This window comes from Choloepus didactylus, chromosome 4, assembly GCF_015220235.1.
Source record: "Choloepus didactylus isolate mChoDid1 chromosome 4, mChoDid1.pri, whole genome shotgun sequence".
Taxonomy (NCBI): domain Eukaryota; kingdom Metazoa; phylum Chordata; class Mammalia; order Pilosa; family Megalonychidae; genus Choloepus; species Choloepus didactylus.
In genome coordinates this window covers 33,940,071-33,956,016 of record NC_051310.1, presented here as the reverse complement: position 1 = coordinate 33,956,016, position 15,946 = coordinate 33,940,071, and the positions used below count along the sequence as shown (strand labels likewise).

The 15,946-nt window shown below is 40.9% G+C and overlaps 1 protein-coding gene across 1 annotated transcript in view; it reads left to right on the top strand.

Moving 5' to 3' along the window:
• Positions 1 to 15,946, top strand: part of IFT43 (intraflagellar transport 43) — a 107,531-nt gene that overhangs the window by 35,238 nt on the left and 56,347 nt on the right. Inside the window, exon 3 of the mRNA XM_037832236.1 lies at positions 2,473 to 2,537. Coding sequence (XP_037688164.1) covers positions 2,473 to 2,537 — 65 coding nt within the window. The remainder of the gene's footprint in view (positions 1 to 2,472; positions 2,538 to 15,946) is intronic.

Below are 15,946 nucleotides of genomic sequence, written 5' to 3'. Positions count from 1 at the left end.
GTGATACCTTAAATTAAACAAACACACACCATATAGCCAAATAAAATATGTGCCCTTCTAGTCTGTGACCTCCAATTCTAGGAGTGTACATCAAACAAAAGATGGCCTGTCCTTGGTAAAGAAATATGGGGTGTTACCTGTAAAAGCACGGGAGAGGTGGATGCAGGTCAGGTAAGTTTAAAATCTCCATTGATATCAGATGATCACCCCTTGAGGGGATCCAGTATGGTTCAAGTCAGTACTCTTTATTTAACCTTTTAAGCCTCCCCAACACAGTGCCTTACACATCGTAAAAGCATTACAAGTATTTGTTAATGGATGAACAAATGAGCCTCCCTGTCTACTGTTTTTTGAGCACCAACAAAGCTTTGGGGGCTCTTACCCCCATCTTAGTTTCTCTGTAGGCCCGCCTTCTTCTGCAAGGTTCTTGGTTTCTTATATATGACTTTGACTTGTGATAGATTTGGGTTATTGTGATTCCAGCTGGCCCTTACGTAGTGCCAGTGCCCAGTCTGGTCTGAGCAACTTAGCCTCTGTCCTCAATTCCAGGTTCCTGGGAGAGAGAATCTGGTTCTGATTGGGTCAGACTGATATACCCTTGTTTCCATCAGCTGTGTCTTAATGGGCCATGGGTTACAGGGCTTCCCCTTTCAGCCTAGTGATGGGTGGGTTTGGGGTGTCAGGTACATCAGAAAATGAAGTGTGGCCTGGGTCGGATTCCCTGACTTAGTCCCTGTTCTTTCTTTGGCTTTCTCTCCTGTCAGAGACAAACAGTAGCTTGTTTTCCACTTCTGTATTTTTGCTGTTTCTAACTGAGATGCATAGTGCTCCAAAATAGCTCCATTACCTGCTGTTAGCATAGAAGCCTTACATTTGTTTTCTTCTCCAAAGTGTTACTGACATTTCCCAGGAACTAAGCTGGATACTGGATTCCAGGCTATGGGTTCTTCTCAGGCAGTTATTTCCAGCAGGGCTCTGGCTCACCCTGCAGAAAGGCGCAGTATCTAAATGGAACACATCCTTGGTGGGCTGGGGTGCTACTAAAGAAGCAGGAAAGAAAATGCATCTCAGTGTAAAATAAACAGATCAAAAGTATAAAGGTACTTTGGCATGTTGAAGAGGGTGTTTTACAAAATAGGCTTTAAGCAATCAATTAAAGGGAAGTTTGCAGGGAAACAACATTTTAGTCCAGGGGTCAGCAAACTACATCCCTGTGGCCAAATTAGGCCCTGTCCGTTTTTGTGAAGTTTTATTGGAACACAGCCACACCACTTGTTTACTTATTATCTATGGCCTTTTATTGCTCTCTAGTATCAGAACCAAGTAGTCACAACAGACTGGATGGCCTGCAAAACCCAAAGTATTTACCAAGTAGCTCTTTACAGAAAAAGTTTGCCAACCCCCGTTTTGGTCTATTTATCAAAGTACCTTCTTTAGACCGAGAACACCAGTTAAATTATATGAAGTTTTTAGAAAAAGAAATTGATACCTCAAAAAACAGTCTTAGGAGAATTCTGGGTAATTCAAAATAGGAATTACTCTGTGCTCTTCTGTCCAACTAGAGTGATTTGGTGGCTTGGTTGATGTTCCCTTGGTATTTTTAGATGCAGATAGGTTGGATAAGAATTTCTGCACTGGGTTCTGAATGCATCCATTGCACTGAATGCTTCCTACCAAATAATTTGAGGAGATTTTTAACCCATTACTTTAGTTTATGTCTTCTACATGAGCCTCCCTCTTATATCTTTATTTTATTACTTTTCCATTTATAAAAGTAGTATTAGTTGATTGTAAAATAAAATTGGAAATACACAAAAGCACAAAGAAGGAAAATAAAAATTGCCCATAATTCCATCACTGGAATCCCCTCCTCATGAACAGTTAGTAAATTAATGCTAAATATTCTGTTTTAATAAACTTTACAAAATCAGAAGCATATACTTACTATTTTGCAAAATATTTCTTGATTTTAAATTAAAATATATTGAGCTCGCTCATATCATTAAGTATTTTTTGTAGCATAGTTTTTCATTATTGCACAGTATTTTCACATGTATATTCCAGGTTTTACTCAACTCCTCATTGCTGGCCATTTAGGTTGTTTCCAGTTATTTACTATTGGAAAGTAACACCATGTTCCTCTCTGATTATTTCCTTGGGATAAATTCCTGGGATTGAAATTTCTGGCTCAAAAAGTCTGAGGGTTTTTAAGGCTTCCAATACACATTGCCAAATTGCCCTTTAGAAACGTTGTGTCAATTTCTACACCCACCAGAAAATTATGAAAGCACCCACATTTTCATAGTAAATTAGCAAGATAACTGTATTTTTATTCGAAAGTTTTTGACCGGCTGGAGATTAGTTTATGTGACCTTATCCCCGGGCACTTGAGTGTTTGAATGCAAACATTAAGCAAACATTAAACGTGTTGAGTGAGTGTGTTATTTTATTTCACCTTCTCTTTCCTTGTAGGCTCCCCCTCCCAAGCCACCCCGCCGGCAGGGGGGCTGGGCAGATGATTCCACGAAGGCTTCCAAGTGAGTACCAGCAGCTCACGGGGTGAGCGTGGGAATGGGGGACTTTTCCTTTTTGTTTCTTTTTTTTTTAATAGCAGCTTTATTGAGCTATAATTCATATACCGTACAATTCACCCATTTAAACAACTCAGGTGGTTTTTAGTATATTCACAGAGTTGTGCAGCCATACCACAATCAATCTTAGAGCATTTTTATCATCCCAAAAAGAAACTGTACCCATTAGCAGCCACTCTCCTTCTCCCTAACTTCCCAGGCCTAGGCAACCACCAGTCTACTTTCTGTCTCTATGGGTTTGCCTATTCTAGGGCATTTCATATGAATGGAATCCTACAATCTGTGGTTCTTTGTGACTGTCTTCTTTTATTTGGCATCATGTTTTCAAGGTTCATCCATGTTGCGGCATTCCTGTGTTCTTAAGGTAATTTTCTAAAGAGAATGGAGTTTACTGTTAATAACTGCAGATGGAATCTGCAGTACAGTTCCTCTCTGGACATAGATTATTCATTCATAAAGAACGGTACAGATGTACCATCACCCTGCCTAGTTGATATCTTGGGTTTACCGTAAGCCAGTGCTATAACACAACATGAGTATCGATAACCTTGACCATCCAGTATTATCTCATCGGTTTACCCTCTTACCTCACAAGATCAATTGTTACACATTCTAAACTACATAGAGCTCGATTCCGTACAAAAGGAGGCAGTGTGGGGCGGTGTAAAGGGTCTGTGGATATAGATTCCGTTCTCACCCTGCTGGGTAATGTCATCCAAGGTGTTTATCCCTGCTCAGCCCCTAATGGACATGCTAGTGCTCACCCTGGGGTGGGGGCAAGGACTGAAGGAAATGACGTATGTGACAAGGACATTGCTGTTGATTTTAGTCCTCCCAGCCTCTCTGCAGCTTATTCCAGATTCTGATCCCTTGTAGTTCCATGCTGAGAGTCAGCAGCATAAACTGGTTGAGAGTCAAAGGCCTTGGAGCTGGGCTGTCTGGTGTGGAGTCCTGACCATGCCATTTCTCATCTCGGAGACCTTGGGCAGGTGGTTCGACCTCTCTGACCTCAGTTTTCTCATCTCTACACTCGGGTTAAAAACATACTTAAACCTCAAAGGATCATTATGAGGACTAAAGGAGTTCGTATGTGTAAAAGGGCTTAGAAGAGTGACAAGCATTTAGAAGCACTCTCTAGATTCTGGCTATTGCTGTTATTATGACAGTGATTCTGTTTCTCATTCCCTTTCACCTTCACTGCCTGGTTTTGCTTGTATTCCTGTTACAGGCTTTTTGGGTTGCAGGAGCTTTGGGATATTTAGGGTGTCCTAGGTGTTTCCTTATGCAGGGTCTGTTTGGGAGAAATAATGCCAGGTAAAGAAAAGCAAGGTTTATTTTAAATATCAGGAATCTTTCTTAATCACGAGTTACATTAAAGCCTTAAGCATAGGAATGTCAGATTTCCTGTCACCTGGGCCTGTTGCCTATTTTTGTCAATAAAGTTTTATTGTAACACAGCCACATCCTTCATTCACACATTGTCTATGGCTATTTTTACTCCTACATAGACAGCCTAAGTAGTTGCAACAAAGACCCAATGGCCCACAAAGCCTAAACTATTTACTATCCAATGTTTTACAGAAAGAGTTTGGCCACCTGTGTTATATACCTTCTTTTGTGTATAGTCTTGCACTTTGCTTCATCCACTTAACGGTATGTCCTGGAAATAGTACACCATTATCTGAGTGTATCTTAAGTTATTCAACTAGTCTTATATGGATGCTCATTTAGGTTGTATCTGTTATTACAAATTATGCTGCAGTGACTTTGTCCATACATTGTGGAGGTGTCTCTTTAGGGTAAACTCCTAGAAGTAGAATTATTGGGTTGAAGGGTAATGGCATATGTAGTTTGGTTAGATGTTGGTAAATTCTCCTTGGTGAGGGTTGCCATTTGCACTCCACTAGCAGTGTTTGAGGATGCCTGTTTGCGTGCAGCCTTGCCAGTAGTGTTTCAAGATTTTGAATACTTGCCATCCTGATAGGTGAGTAATTTCAGTGTTCAGTTAGAGTTTCCTTTATTATGAGTAAAGTGGGGCATCTTCTCATTTGTTTAAGAGCCCTTTATATATTTTTCTATTAACTATTATGTCTTTTGCTCATTTTTCTATTAAGTTTTTAGTCTTTTTTTTCCCTCAAGTTTTAAGAGCTGTTTAAACATTGGGGAGATTAACCTTTTATATATGAAATAAGTTGAAAATATATTTTCCCAGTTTGTCATTTATCTTCTGACTTTCCTTTATGGTGTTTTTTGCCTGGCAACTTAACTAAAACACATACTTATGTAGTCAAATTTATCAATCTTTTTTTAGTTGCTTCTGAAATTTGAGTCATAGGCTTTTCCACACCAAGGTTATGATGTAATTCACCCATGTTTTCTTCTAGTACTTGTACAGTTTCATTTTTTATATTTAGATCTCTATTCCATGTGGAAGCTATTCTGGTATATGATATGAGGTATAGATCCAGTTTTATCTTTTTTCTAAATGGCTGTGTCTCAGCACCATGTATTTTAAAATCCATCTTTCCCTAGTGATTTGAGATGCCACTTTTATCATGGTCTAAATTTTTTAATGTACCCAAGTCTACCTCTGGACTTGTTATTCTGCTCCAGTGGTCAGTCTGTCTCTTCCTCTGCCAGTACCACACTGTTTCCTTTATAGAACATGACACTGATTTTTAGTGTTAACCCAAGGCCACTTTGAAATGTAGGTGTCATATACTACAGAGAATCTTAAGTTTTTCTAAGTAGTTAGGGGACTTTAGTGCTTCCAACCTCTGGAATTTATCTTGAAATATGGAGATGAAACAAATCTTATGTCTGCTTCTCAGAAAACAAAAATGGTCTCCATCATTTAATCCTCAATGAAAATGTAATGAAGATTTTTCCAAATCTAATCAGTTTCCTCTTGGAGAGAGAAGCTTTTCCTTTTCATGTATTATTTCCAAGTCATTCACTTGCTTGGCCGCTCAGTCTTTGGCCTAGTTCTGACACCTCAAAATGTCTGGGTGCACAGGACTCATCCTCAAACCTCTTCTCTTCTCTCCGTACACTCGCTCTTTTGATGATCTCAGTCCCATCTCAGGGCCTTAAATACTATCTATACACTGATGACTCTGTATATCTCGCCCAGTCCTTCCTTTAAACATCTAGTTGTCTACCTGACATTTCCACTCAAATACCTACCTCAAACTTAACCAATTTAAATCAGTTCTCTTAATTTCTGCTCCTTTTACTAGAGGCCCTAACCTGCTTCTCCCAGTGTCTTCTACAGATGTCAGTAAAAGGCAACTCCATACTTCCAGTTACTTAGACCATAAATTTTGGGATCATCCTGGACTCCTCTCTTTATCCCAGCTCATGTTCTATCAGCAGATCTTGTTAGGTCTATGTTGAAATACATCTGTTATCTGCACTGCTACTGCCCAGCTCTGACCACCCTCATACCTAGCACTGTCCCTCATCACTCCGTGCTCCCCATCTCCTGCTTTATCATCACCTGACATGTTATATGTCTAACTTCATCTCTATTTTTGTTTGTCTTTTTTTTTCTCTCTTCTAGAATGTCATCTCTAAGAGAGGAGACACTTTCTCATGTCTCTTATTTATATATCCCCAGTACCTAGAACATTGCCTAGCCAGTAGCAGGCACTCAGTTGAGAGAGAGTATTGTATACACTGTGTAAGAGATGATTTAAAAATGAGGCAGTGGTGGGAAGATAGAAAGGAGAAGAGATTTGGAGCCCTTTTGGAGGTAGAGTTAATAGGAAGTGCCATTATTTGGAAACAGAGCAGAGGGAGAAGTTGAAAATCACTGCAAGGTGCTTAGCTTGGATGACTAGTTGGGTAGTGGTGCCATAAGATGATGAGTATGGGAGGGAAGACCTGATTTGGGTGTGTTCTAGTTTTCTAATGCTGCCGGGATGCAAAACACCAGAGTTGGACTGGCTTTTATAAAAGGGAGTTTACTTGGTTACACAGTTACAGTCTTAAGGCCATAAAGTGTCCAAGGTAACACATCAGCAATTGAGTACCTTCACTGGAGGATGGCCAATGGTGTTCGGAAAACCTCTGTTAGCTGGGAAGGCACGTGGCTGGCATCTGTTCTAAAGTTCTGGTTTAAAAATGGCTCTCTCCCAGGGCGTTCCTCTCTAGGCTGCAGTTCCTCAAGAATGTCACTCTTAGTTGCACTTGGGGTTTTTGTCCTCTCTTAGCTTCTCCGAAGCAAGAGTCTGCTTTCAACGGCTGTCTTCAAAATATCTCTCATCTGCAGCTCCTGTGCTTTCTTCAAAGTGTCCCTCTTGGCTGTAGCAGCTTGCTCCTTCTGTCTGTCTTATATAGTGCTCCAGTAATTTAATTCAGACCCACCCTGAATGGGCGGGCCAACACCTCCATGGAAATTATCCAATCAGAGTCGTCACCCACAGTTGGATGGGGCGCATCTCCATGGAAACACTCAAAGAATTACAATCTAATTAACACTGATAGGTCTGCCCACACAAGATTATATCAAAGATAATGGCGTTTGGGGGAACATAATACATTCAAACTGGCACATTCCACCCTCTGGACCCCAAAATGACATTATCTTTCCATATACAAAATACATTCATCCCACAACAATATCACAGAAACTCAAATCATTTCAGTAACAATAGTTAAGTATCAGATTCCATCAAAATCAATTATAGGCTTGGGTAGTCTTAAGGCATAATTTTCCTTTAGTTGTGGATCTGTGAACCTAGAACAAATTATGTGCTTCCAATATACAAAGGAGGGACAGTCATAGGATAAACATGCTCATTGCCATAAAGAGAAAGAGTAAGGAAAACAGGGTTAACAGGACCAAAACAGTTCCTAAAACCCGCAGGACAAATTCCATTAGATTTCAAAGTCTGAGAGTCATTAACAGAACGAGGTTGCACCCTTGGGGCTTGAGAGAGCAGGAGTCTAACCCTTCCTAAGGGCCTTTTCGGCAGCCCTTTCCTCTCCAAATGCTGGTGTGGGTTCTCCAACATATCCACACATTGGGGAGACCACCTTCTCGGCCCCACCCTCCTCAAACATTGGGGCAGCACCTGGATTCCCTTCCATCTCCGGGGCACACACTCAACCCCTTCAGAACAGTGTGGTGGCAGCCAGGCTCTTCCCAATTCCCTGGGAATGTGTTCTACCCTCTTTAGGGTTTGGGGTGGCAGCACATTTCCTGAGCATCAAGGCAGAAGGCCCGCCCTCGACCTCTAGGGCAAACTCACCCTTTCCACACATGTGAGCTGCTCTGCTTTTGCAGCCCTAGACCTCTTGACTCCAGACCTCAACATCCATGGCTCTGTCTTTGAAGAAATTTTTCCTTCAGTTTGTTCCTTGTCTTTCTCCTCCAGTCCTGACTGGCAGCAGCTCTGTCTATAAAGATCTCCCCAAAATTCTGTTGGCTTCTCATGAAGCACACAGGGGTCAAAGCCGTCAGACAATAGGACTTTCCACAAATCCTTTCTGCTTAACTCCTTTTCCAGTCGGCTTGTACTGAAATGGCGGCTGGGTTCCATGTTTGGTTACACCCTCATGTTGGGCTGTAGCTTCTGGGATTCCACCCCCTGGAAGCCCATAATTTTCCAAGCCATCAGCTTCTGGTTTCTTTGAACCCAAGAGTTCAGTTCTAAGTTTATCTCTTTCCACTTGCATTTTACTATAAGCTACAAGGAGAAGCCAGGGTACATGCTCCACATGTAGTCTGGAGATCTCCTCAGCTAAGTATTCCAGGTTGTCGCTTTCAAATTCTTCCTTCCATCTGACACCAGGACTCAATTTTGCCAAATTCTCTGCCACTTTAAAACAAGGATCACCTTTCTTCCAGTTTGCAACAACACAGTGGATTGGCTTTTATAAAATGGGGTTTATTTGGTTTCACAGTTATAGTCTTAAGGCCATAAAGTGTCCAAGGTAACATCAGCAATCAGGTACCTTCACTGGAGTATGGCCAATGGTGTTTGGAAAACCTCTGTTAGCTGGGAAGGCATGTGGCTGGCGTCTGCTCTAAAGTTCTGGTTTAAAAATGGTTTTCTCCGGACGTTCTTCTCTAGGCTGCAGTTCCTCAAAAATGTCACTCTTAGTTGCACTTGGGGTTTTTGTCCTCTCTTAGCTTCTCTGGAGCAAGAGTCTGCATTCAACAGCTGTCTTCAAAATATCTCTCATCTGCAGCTCCTGTGCTTTCTTCAAAGTGTCCCTCTTGGCTGTAGCAGCTTGCTCCTTCTGTTTGATCTTATATAGTGCTCCAGTAATTTAATTCAGACCCACCCTGAAAGGGCAGGCCAACACTTCCATGGAAATTATCCAATCAGAGTCATCACCCACAGTTGGGTGGGGCGCATCTCCATGGAAACACTCAAAGAATTACAATCTAATTAATACTGATAGGTCTGCCCACACAAGATTACATCAAAGATAATGGCGTTTGGGTGAACTTAATACTTTCAAACTGGCACAGGGTGCTTGTGCAAGTCTAGAAGACAGGTTTAAAGATTAAAAAAAAATAAATAAAAAAGAAAATGAGGCAAAATTTGAATCATCTGCCAAAATAGAAGGACAGGGCTTTGGATTTGTCTGGAGGTTACTAGAGACCTTTGAGAAGGTGATTATAGTAATGTCATTGGGTTAAAAGCCAGCTTACATTAGGTTGAAGAGGAACTAAGGAAATGGGGACAGTAATGTAGGCTAATACTCTGAGAAAGAAAGGAAAGAGATGGGACAGTTTTTGGCAAGGGAAATCCAGGTTGAGAATAGTATATGTAATCCATGAGGAAGGAATGATTATAGGTGAGATGAGAGGAATAACTGATGGAGTAGGATCCTAGAGGGAGAAGATAAGACCTTTCGAGAGAGACTGATTAACCTTGGACAGGAGATGGAAAGGATGTTTTTCCTTCAAGACAGGAGAGAGCTTGGAAAGACTGGGTAAGTTATTGAGAAAGGTCTAGGGGAATAGGGAATTTTTTGTTTGTTTGTTTGTTTGTTTTTAAGTTCTTTTTTTTTTTTTTATTAAATTCAGTTTTATTGAAATACATTCACACATCATACAATCATCCATGATATACAATCCACTGTCCACAGTATGATAACATAGTTATGCGTTCATCACCACAATCTATCTCTGAACATTTTCCTTACATCAGAAAGAACCAGAACAAGAATAAAAAATAAAAGTGGAAAAAAAAAAACCCAAATCATCCCCCCATCCAACCCCATTTGTCCTTTAGTTTTTATCGGGAATAGGGAATTTGAGGAATTTCATTTTGGGTTGGCCTTTCTCTTTTCTTTTTTCCAAGGAGGAAGCCAAACTGACTGTTGAGCTTGTTGAGGCAAAGGAGAGCTGGCATCTGGAGGCAAGTGGAACAAATTTGAAACAGAAAGGGGGAAGGAGGACAACTAGGGGTGAGAAAGGGGATTGTTGAGCTACATCGAGGGCCTACCCATTAAGGCTGGAAAACAAGAACTCCTGCTATTTGTGGGGTGCTCTAGGGAGTATAAGGTCCTGTCCCACAGGAACTTAAATTCTAATTGGGGAGATCAAGCACTGTCATTCACAAAAAGCAAGAACAGCAGAAAGAACATACCATAAGTGAGAAGTAAATGGAATGGATAACACTGGCTACGTGTGGTCAGAGGAGAGTAATCGCTGTAGTCAGGAGATACCTTATGGAGGACATGGGGTCAAGCTGGGTGACTTCTGATGGTCAGAGGATCATGGAAGGAGTATTTTGGTTCAGTAATTGGCATAGTCCCATGTATGAGGAGGACAGTAAACTTATTGTCAGCTTGGTGACTGCAGAGAATTTACACAGAAAATCATGCACTCATTTTGAATTCTTTTTGGATGATAATGATGGCACTGTGCTAGGCACCTTATTTCTGCATTACGCCTTCTCTGTTAGGCAGGTTCTCTTCTATAAGATGGGTGTCTCTACAAGAGAGGTAGGAGCAAAGAGAGGCTTACAGAGGTCTAGAGGTTGTCAACAGGGGCTTTTTATGGATCTGAATAATTGAGGAGCTTATAACCAATGGATATGAGTTTTCCAGGATACCTTTATTATTTGTGCAACACTGCCCAAGATAGAGAGCGAAGTGTATGTCAGCCACTTTCTGTTTAGAGGTGTTGTGTGCCAGAACTCAAATGCTCACCGCTGAGCCACGGGAAAGGGCTGAATTCTGGAATCGCCTGGGACCTGAGGTCAGTATCTGTACCTTTTCCTGGTGCCAAACTCAAAGAAGCTATGTCAAAAAGATTCCATCTTAGAGCCAGGTGGTCCTTGGCCCTGAAGTTGCCTGAGCTGGGGCACTTATAGTTGTTGGGGTGCTAACTTGGCTATGGGGAATAGAGGTGAATAAGAGGAAACTTGACTTGGTAAAGAGAGAAAGGAAAGGTAGTCTGATTAAGTTTTGTCTCAAAGTGTCTGTTTTTGGGTTTGTCCCTGCATTGATCTTCAAGGGAATGAGGCAAGTAATGGCCCCTCAGGGACTTTCAGGACTTTGCTCTCAATGTCAGCCGTCATTTTCAATCATCCTCTCCCTCCCAGCCATTAATTTTGGCCCAGGATCATGGGGACTTGTCCATCTATCACTCCTAATTGACACTAAATGATCTGTCAGTTTATTGATGAACGGCAGGAGTGGAATTGTCACAATATATTTTACTTTCTAACAACTCCTCCTGACAATTTTACCTTGTCCATCTGATTCTCCTCACATAAATCTCCATTGGCCGCTCATTCCTTCTCCTGGGCTGTTCTTGTGCCAGCCACTTCCACACCATCTGCACGCGTCAAGGACATCAAGATGGCAGTAGAACTGCTGTGTGCAGGTCCTGATGTTACCTCCCCACCTTCTCTTCTCCTTCTCGCTTTTTTTTTTTTTTTTTAATGACATAGATGTTCCAAGAATACTAAAGGGCTTCTGTCCTCTCCCTCTGAGTCATTGCTATACCCAATCTTTTTCCTTGTTAGCAGCAAGTAGTTAATTCTTATTAGGCTATAGAAGTGTGCAAGGCAAAAACTCACAGAGTCAGAGGGCTCCTAGATCTGTAAGCACAGTTGACAACACATGCTTTGTCCTGATAAACCAGCTCTGTTATGGGCTGCCCATCCCCACAGAAGTCAATTTTATAGACTAGTGTCACGGAGGGTAGGCTGGCTAGAGCTTCCCAACTGGTATGCCATGTGCTGCACTGTGGGTTAGAGGCATGCTAAGAGGTGGCTGCTCTCTGCCCTTGGCTGCTAAACCATAGCTGTGAGCAGTCTCGTCCATCTACCTCAACTTGCCATTCAAATGTTATCCTTTTTAAGAGTCCCTTGTCTTGAAAAAGATGGGCAAGTTCTGTGTTAGACATATCTAAGGGTATATAGTTACTTAGTTTTTTGTGAATGTGATTATGAGGCCAATGGTGAATAGATGAGCTTGACAATATGTAAAGAATGTCATTGATCCTTCACTCCCTCCCTTCCTGCCGAAGATAAGTTTTGTTAACTGATAAGGACTGTTTTTGTTTATATAACCTTCATATGATTATCATGCCTATCAAAATTAATAATAATTCCTTAATGCCATCCAGTATCCAGATCATATTCAGATGCTTCAGTTATCTTAAAGGTGTCTCTTTACAGTTGGTTGTTCAAATCAGGGTCCACATATTGTATTTAGTTGTTATGGATCTTTGGTCTCTCGTATTCTGCAACAGTCCCCATGCCCCCGTTTTTTTTCCCTCAAGCCACTGATTTTTTCTTTCTTTCTGAGAAACTGGGTCATCTGTCCCATGTTCTGGAGTGCTCCACATTCTGAATTTGGCCCATTACTTCCTAATCATGGTGTTTAACTTGTTCCTCTGTCCCCCTTGTTCTCTGTTGAGCTAGTGGTTAATTCTAGAATCTGGATTAGATTCAGGTCCACTGTTTTGGCAGGACTACTTCAGAGGTCATATTGTTGCCTAGATCCGTGATTTCATTGAAGTTTGTCAAGTGGTGGTGTTTAAATTCTTCTTTAAAAAACTGTCTCTCATCAACTATTTGGTTGCCTGAAATGCAATTTATACAGGTGTCATACCTTCCCCCTCCATAGAAAAATTTCAAAAATAGTGCAATGAGCACCCATATATACTTTACCTAGAATAACCAGTTGTTAACATTTTGCCGCATTTATCTCTTTTCTCATCTCTACTTTTTGTTGTTGTTTTTTTTTTTTTTTTTTTTTTTTACTGATCTGAGAGTTAGCTGCAGCTTGCCTTTGCATTGGCATTACTAATAACTAGTAAGTAATTGCTTTGCAAGAGATTTTTGCCTATTTTGTTTGCTGCTGGGACTATAGTGCCTGGCACGTATAAATGCTCAACAAGTATTTGGTCAATGAGTGGATTTTGGACATTTCTTACAGAGCTGTAATGATTAAGAAGGGACCCGATATCTCTGAGCCCTAGTGAAGTAAAAATACTTAATCCTTGACCTTCAGATTTTTATCAATAAATGCAATTTTGTTTGTTTTTCAAGATGAACAAAACAAAATTAGATGTATTGAGAATCTATGTTCTACATCCTGCACTCATCCACAGAGAACACAGAATCGCTGTGGGATGGCCAAGGCCCTGGGCACCATGGGTGAACGGTTATGTGGTTCTCAGCAAGGTAAATCATGCATTAGAGATGAGTGTCCAGGACTGGGTGAAATCAGGTGGAAGAGTTGTATATGAGAGAGTTGAGGAGGGAAAGTTCTAGGTAGTTAACCGTTTCCAATGGCGGTACTCAGGCCTCCAGGATGCCATATCTCTGTTTCTGTGGCTTTTCGAAATTCTCCTGTGATCTCCTTGCTTGGACCTCTGTCTCAACTTTTCAATCATGTGTTTCTCTGTGTGTATATGCTTTTCCTCCACATGGCTCCCAAGCCCCAGTGAGTTCAGAAAACATGACTTTAGGGCCAAGCAACAACATGTCTTTTTAATGTATATCTTAGCATTTATTTGTTCTGTGTAGGCTCTCTAAAGAAAAATTATTTTGCCCTCAACTTACGTTTTAAGCCAGGACAAAAAGATGATAGAAGGAAGATCTAGAAAAGTTTCTATTATATTGAATATTCTGGTTTTCTAAAGTTGCTGTTAAGCAAAATACCAGAAATGGATTGGCTTTTATAAAGGGGATTTAGGCTTTTATAAAAGGGATTTGTTAGGTTACAAATTTACAGTTCTAAGGCCATAAAATTGTCCAAACTAAGGCATCAACAAGAGGATACCTTCACTGAAGAAAGGCCGATGGCATCCAGAACGCCTCTGTCAGCTGGGAGGGCACAGGCTGGCGTCTGCTGGTTCTTTGCTCCCAGGTCCTGGTTTTAAAATGGCTTTCTACAAAATATCTCTGGGCTTCTGTCTCTCTTAGCTTCTCTCTCTCAGCTCCTGTGCATCCTTGCTTGTTCTCTCATGATATTTCTCTCTAAGCCTCTGGGGGTTCTCTCTTAGCTTGTCTGGGGCAAATTCTGGGCTTCATCTCTTAGCGTAGCCTCTCCAAACATCTTTCTGTTTGCATCTCCAAGCGTCTGGGTCTGTGTTGGCTCTTAGCTTCTCCTGGGAGCAAACTCTGGATTACATACCTTAGCTTCTCTCTAGAATATCTCTCTCAGCTTCTCTGAGCTCCTTCTCTCCATGAGCTCTCTTAAAGGATTCCAGTAAACCAGTCAAGACCCACCCTGAATGGGTGGGGTCACATCTCGATGGAAATAATCTAATCAAAGATCCCACCCACAATAGGTCTGCCCCTGCAAGATTGCATGAAAGAACATGGCTTTTGGGGGATACATAACAGATTCAAATCAGTACAGTGAACTTGGAGATTTCTTAGCTTTTTTAAAAAGTAGAATTTAATTGCATCATTCATTGCTGCAACTCATAAATGTTAAGTAGTATCTGGAGATGAAATAAATAACGAGACAGACTCCGTACATTGAAATAACAAGTGAAAAATAAGTATGCATCAGAGCAGAGCAAAGTGTGAATATGTCAACTTCATTCTGTCCTTAGGCATTTCCTGTCATCACATCTTGTATTATTTTGGTAGATGCCATTTGTTTTTGTAGCTGGTAGGTGGGGAGGAATGAGAATAATTGAGGCATAATGGCAGAACAACGTGTCTGTGAAGAACTCTCCCTACTCAGTCCCTGCAGTGTGCACAGCACTGTCAGGTACTTCCTGAAAGTCACTTTTCAAGGACACAGGTAAAGGTAAGCATTTGTTCATTCTGTGTCTGTCTCAACAAAGTACTCTTCCTTAGCCAGCAATGTGCACCCAGGTCTAGCTTTGTTAGACAGAACCCTATTTTGTGATGGTGTATGTCTTTTACCTTAAGGCTCAAGGTTAGTAAATTGAGATTGGTGGATTATTTCTTCAAAAGGACTGTAAAAGAGAGAAAGAGAGTAGGATGTGGACACAGTACAAACTCTTATGGTTTAGTCATTGTATAAATTCATGTCATCTTTTAAAACATGAAAGCAGTTAAAGAATTTTAATTTTCTTTATTTTTAAATAAATAAGAAATATACACAATATAGAATTCAAAAGATATAAATGCTTCTTCCCTTGCCAGCATCTTGGGGTCAACCACTGTTAATCAGTTTTTTTGTGTGTTTCCATTCAAAGATATTTTCCGCATTTACAAAAAACATAGGTTTATATACCCTCTCCCACGGTAACATACCTATTCTGCACTTTTCTTTTATCACATAACAGTATTTCTTGTGCTTTTTTTGAATCAGTGCAAGGTAGTACAGCCTTATTTTTTAAGGCCTACATAGTACCTCATAATTTTCTACCTCAATAAAAATAATCATGACCAGACAAATAAATGTGGTATTTTCCCAGTCTGAAAAAGCAGACTTCCAGTGTTAATTTATGTAATTGCTGTAAACATGGCTATGGAAAATATATAAGAGCTTTAGAGATGGTGTCTGTAGCTCCCATAGGCTAGCATTTGAAGTGTGCCTCTACATTTTTCTCAATGAGGATTGGTGGGGTGGGGGTAGGAGGTCAGCAGTGAGGGGGTATAGCCATTCCCACACGCTTCCACTTGGGTTGATAGGGTGATATTTGGTCTGAGCAAACAGAGATGGTCTGGGATATATTCATTGCTGTTTAGAGCCCTGGATGGCTTGTCTCGTGTCATAAAACCAATTTACATATGCAAATTACTAAATATGAAATAATTGGAATCTTGCAATTCTGTCAAGTGCTTCCCAGTTGAAGGTGATAGCAGTCTGTTCCTGCAAGTCCCATGTGCCGTAGCATTTGGATATTTCACTTCTCACTCTGAAAAGTCTTCCTGACAAGTGGCCCC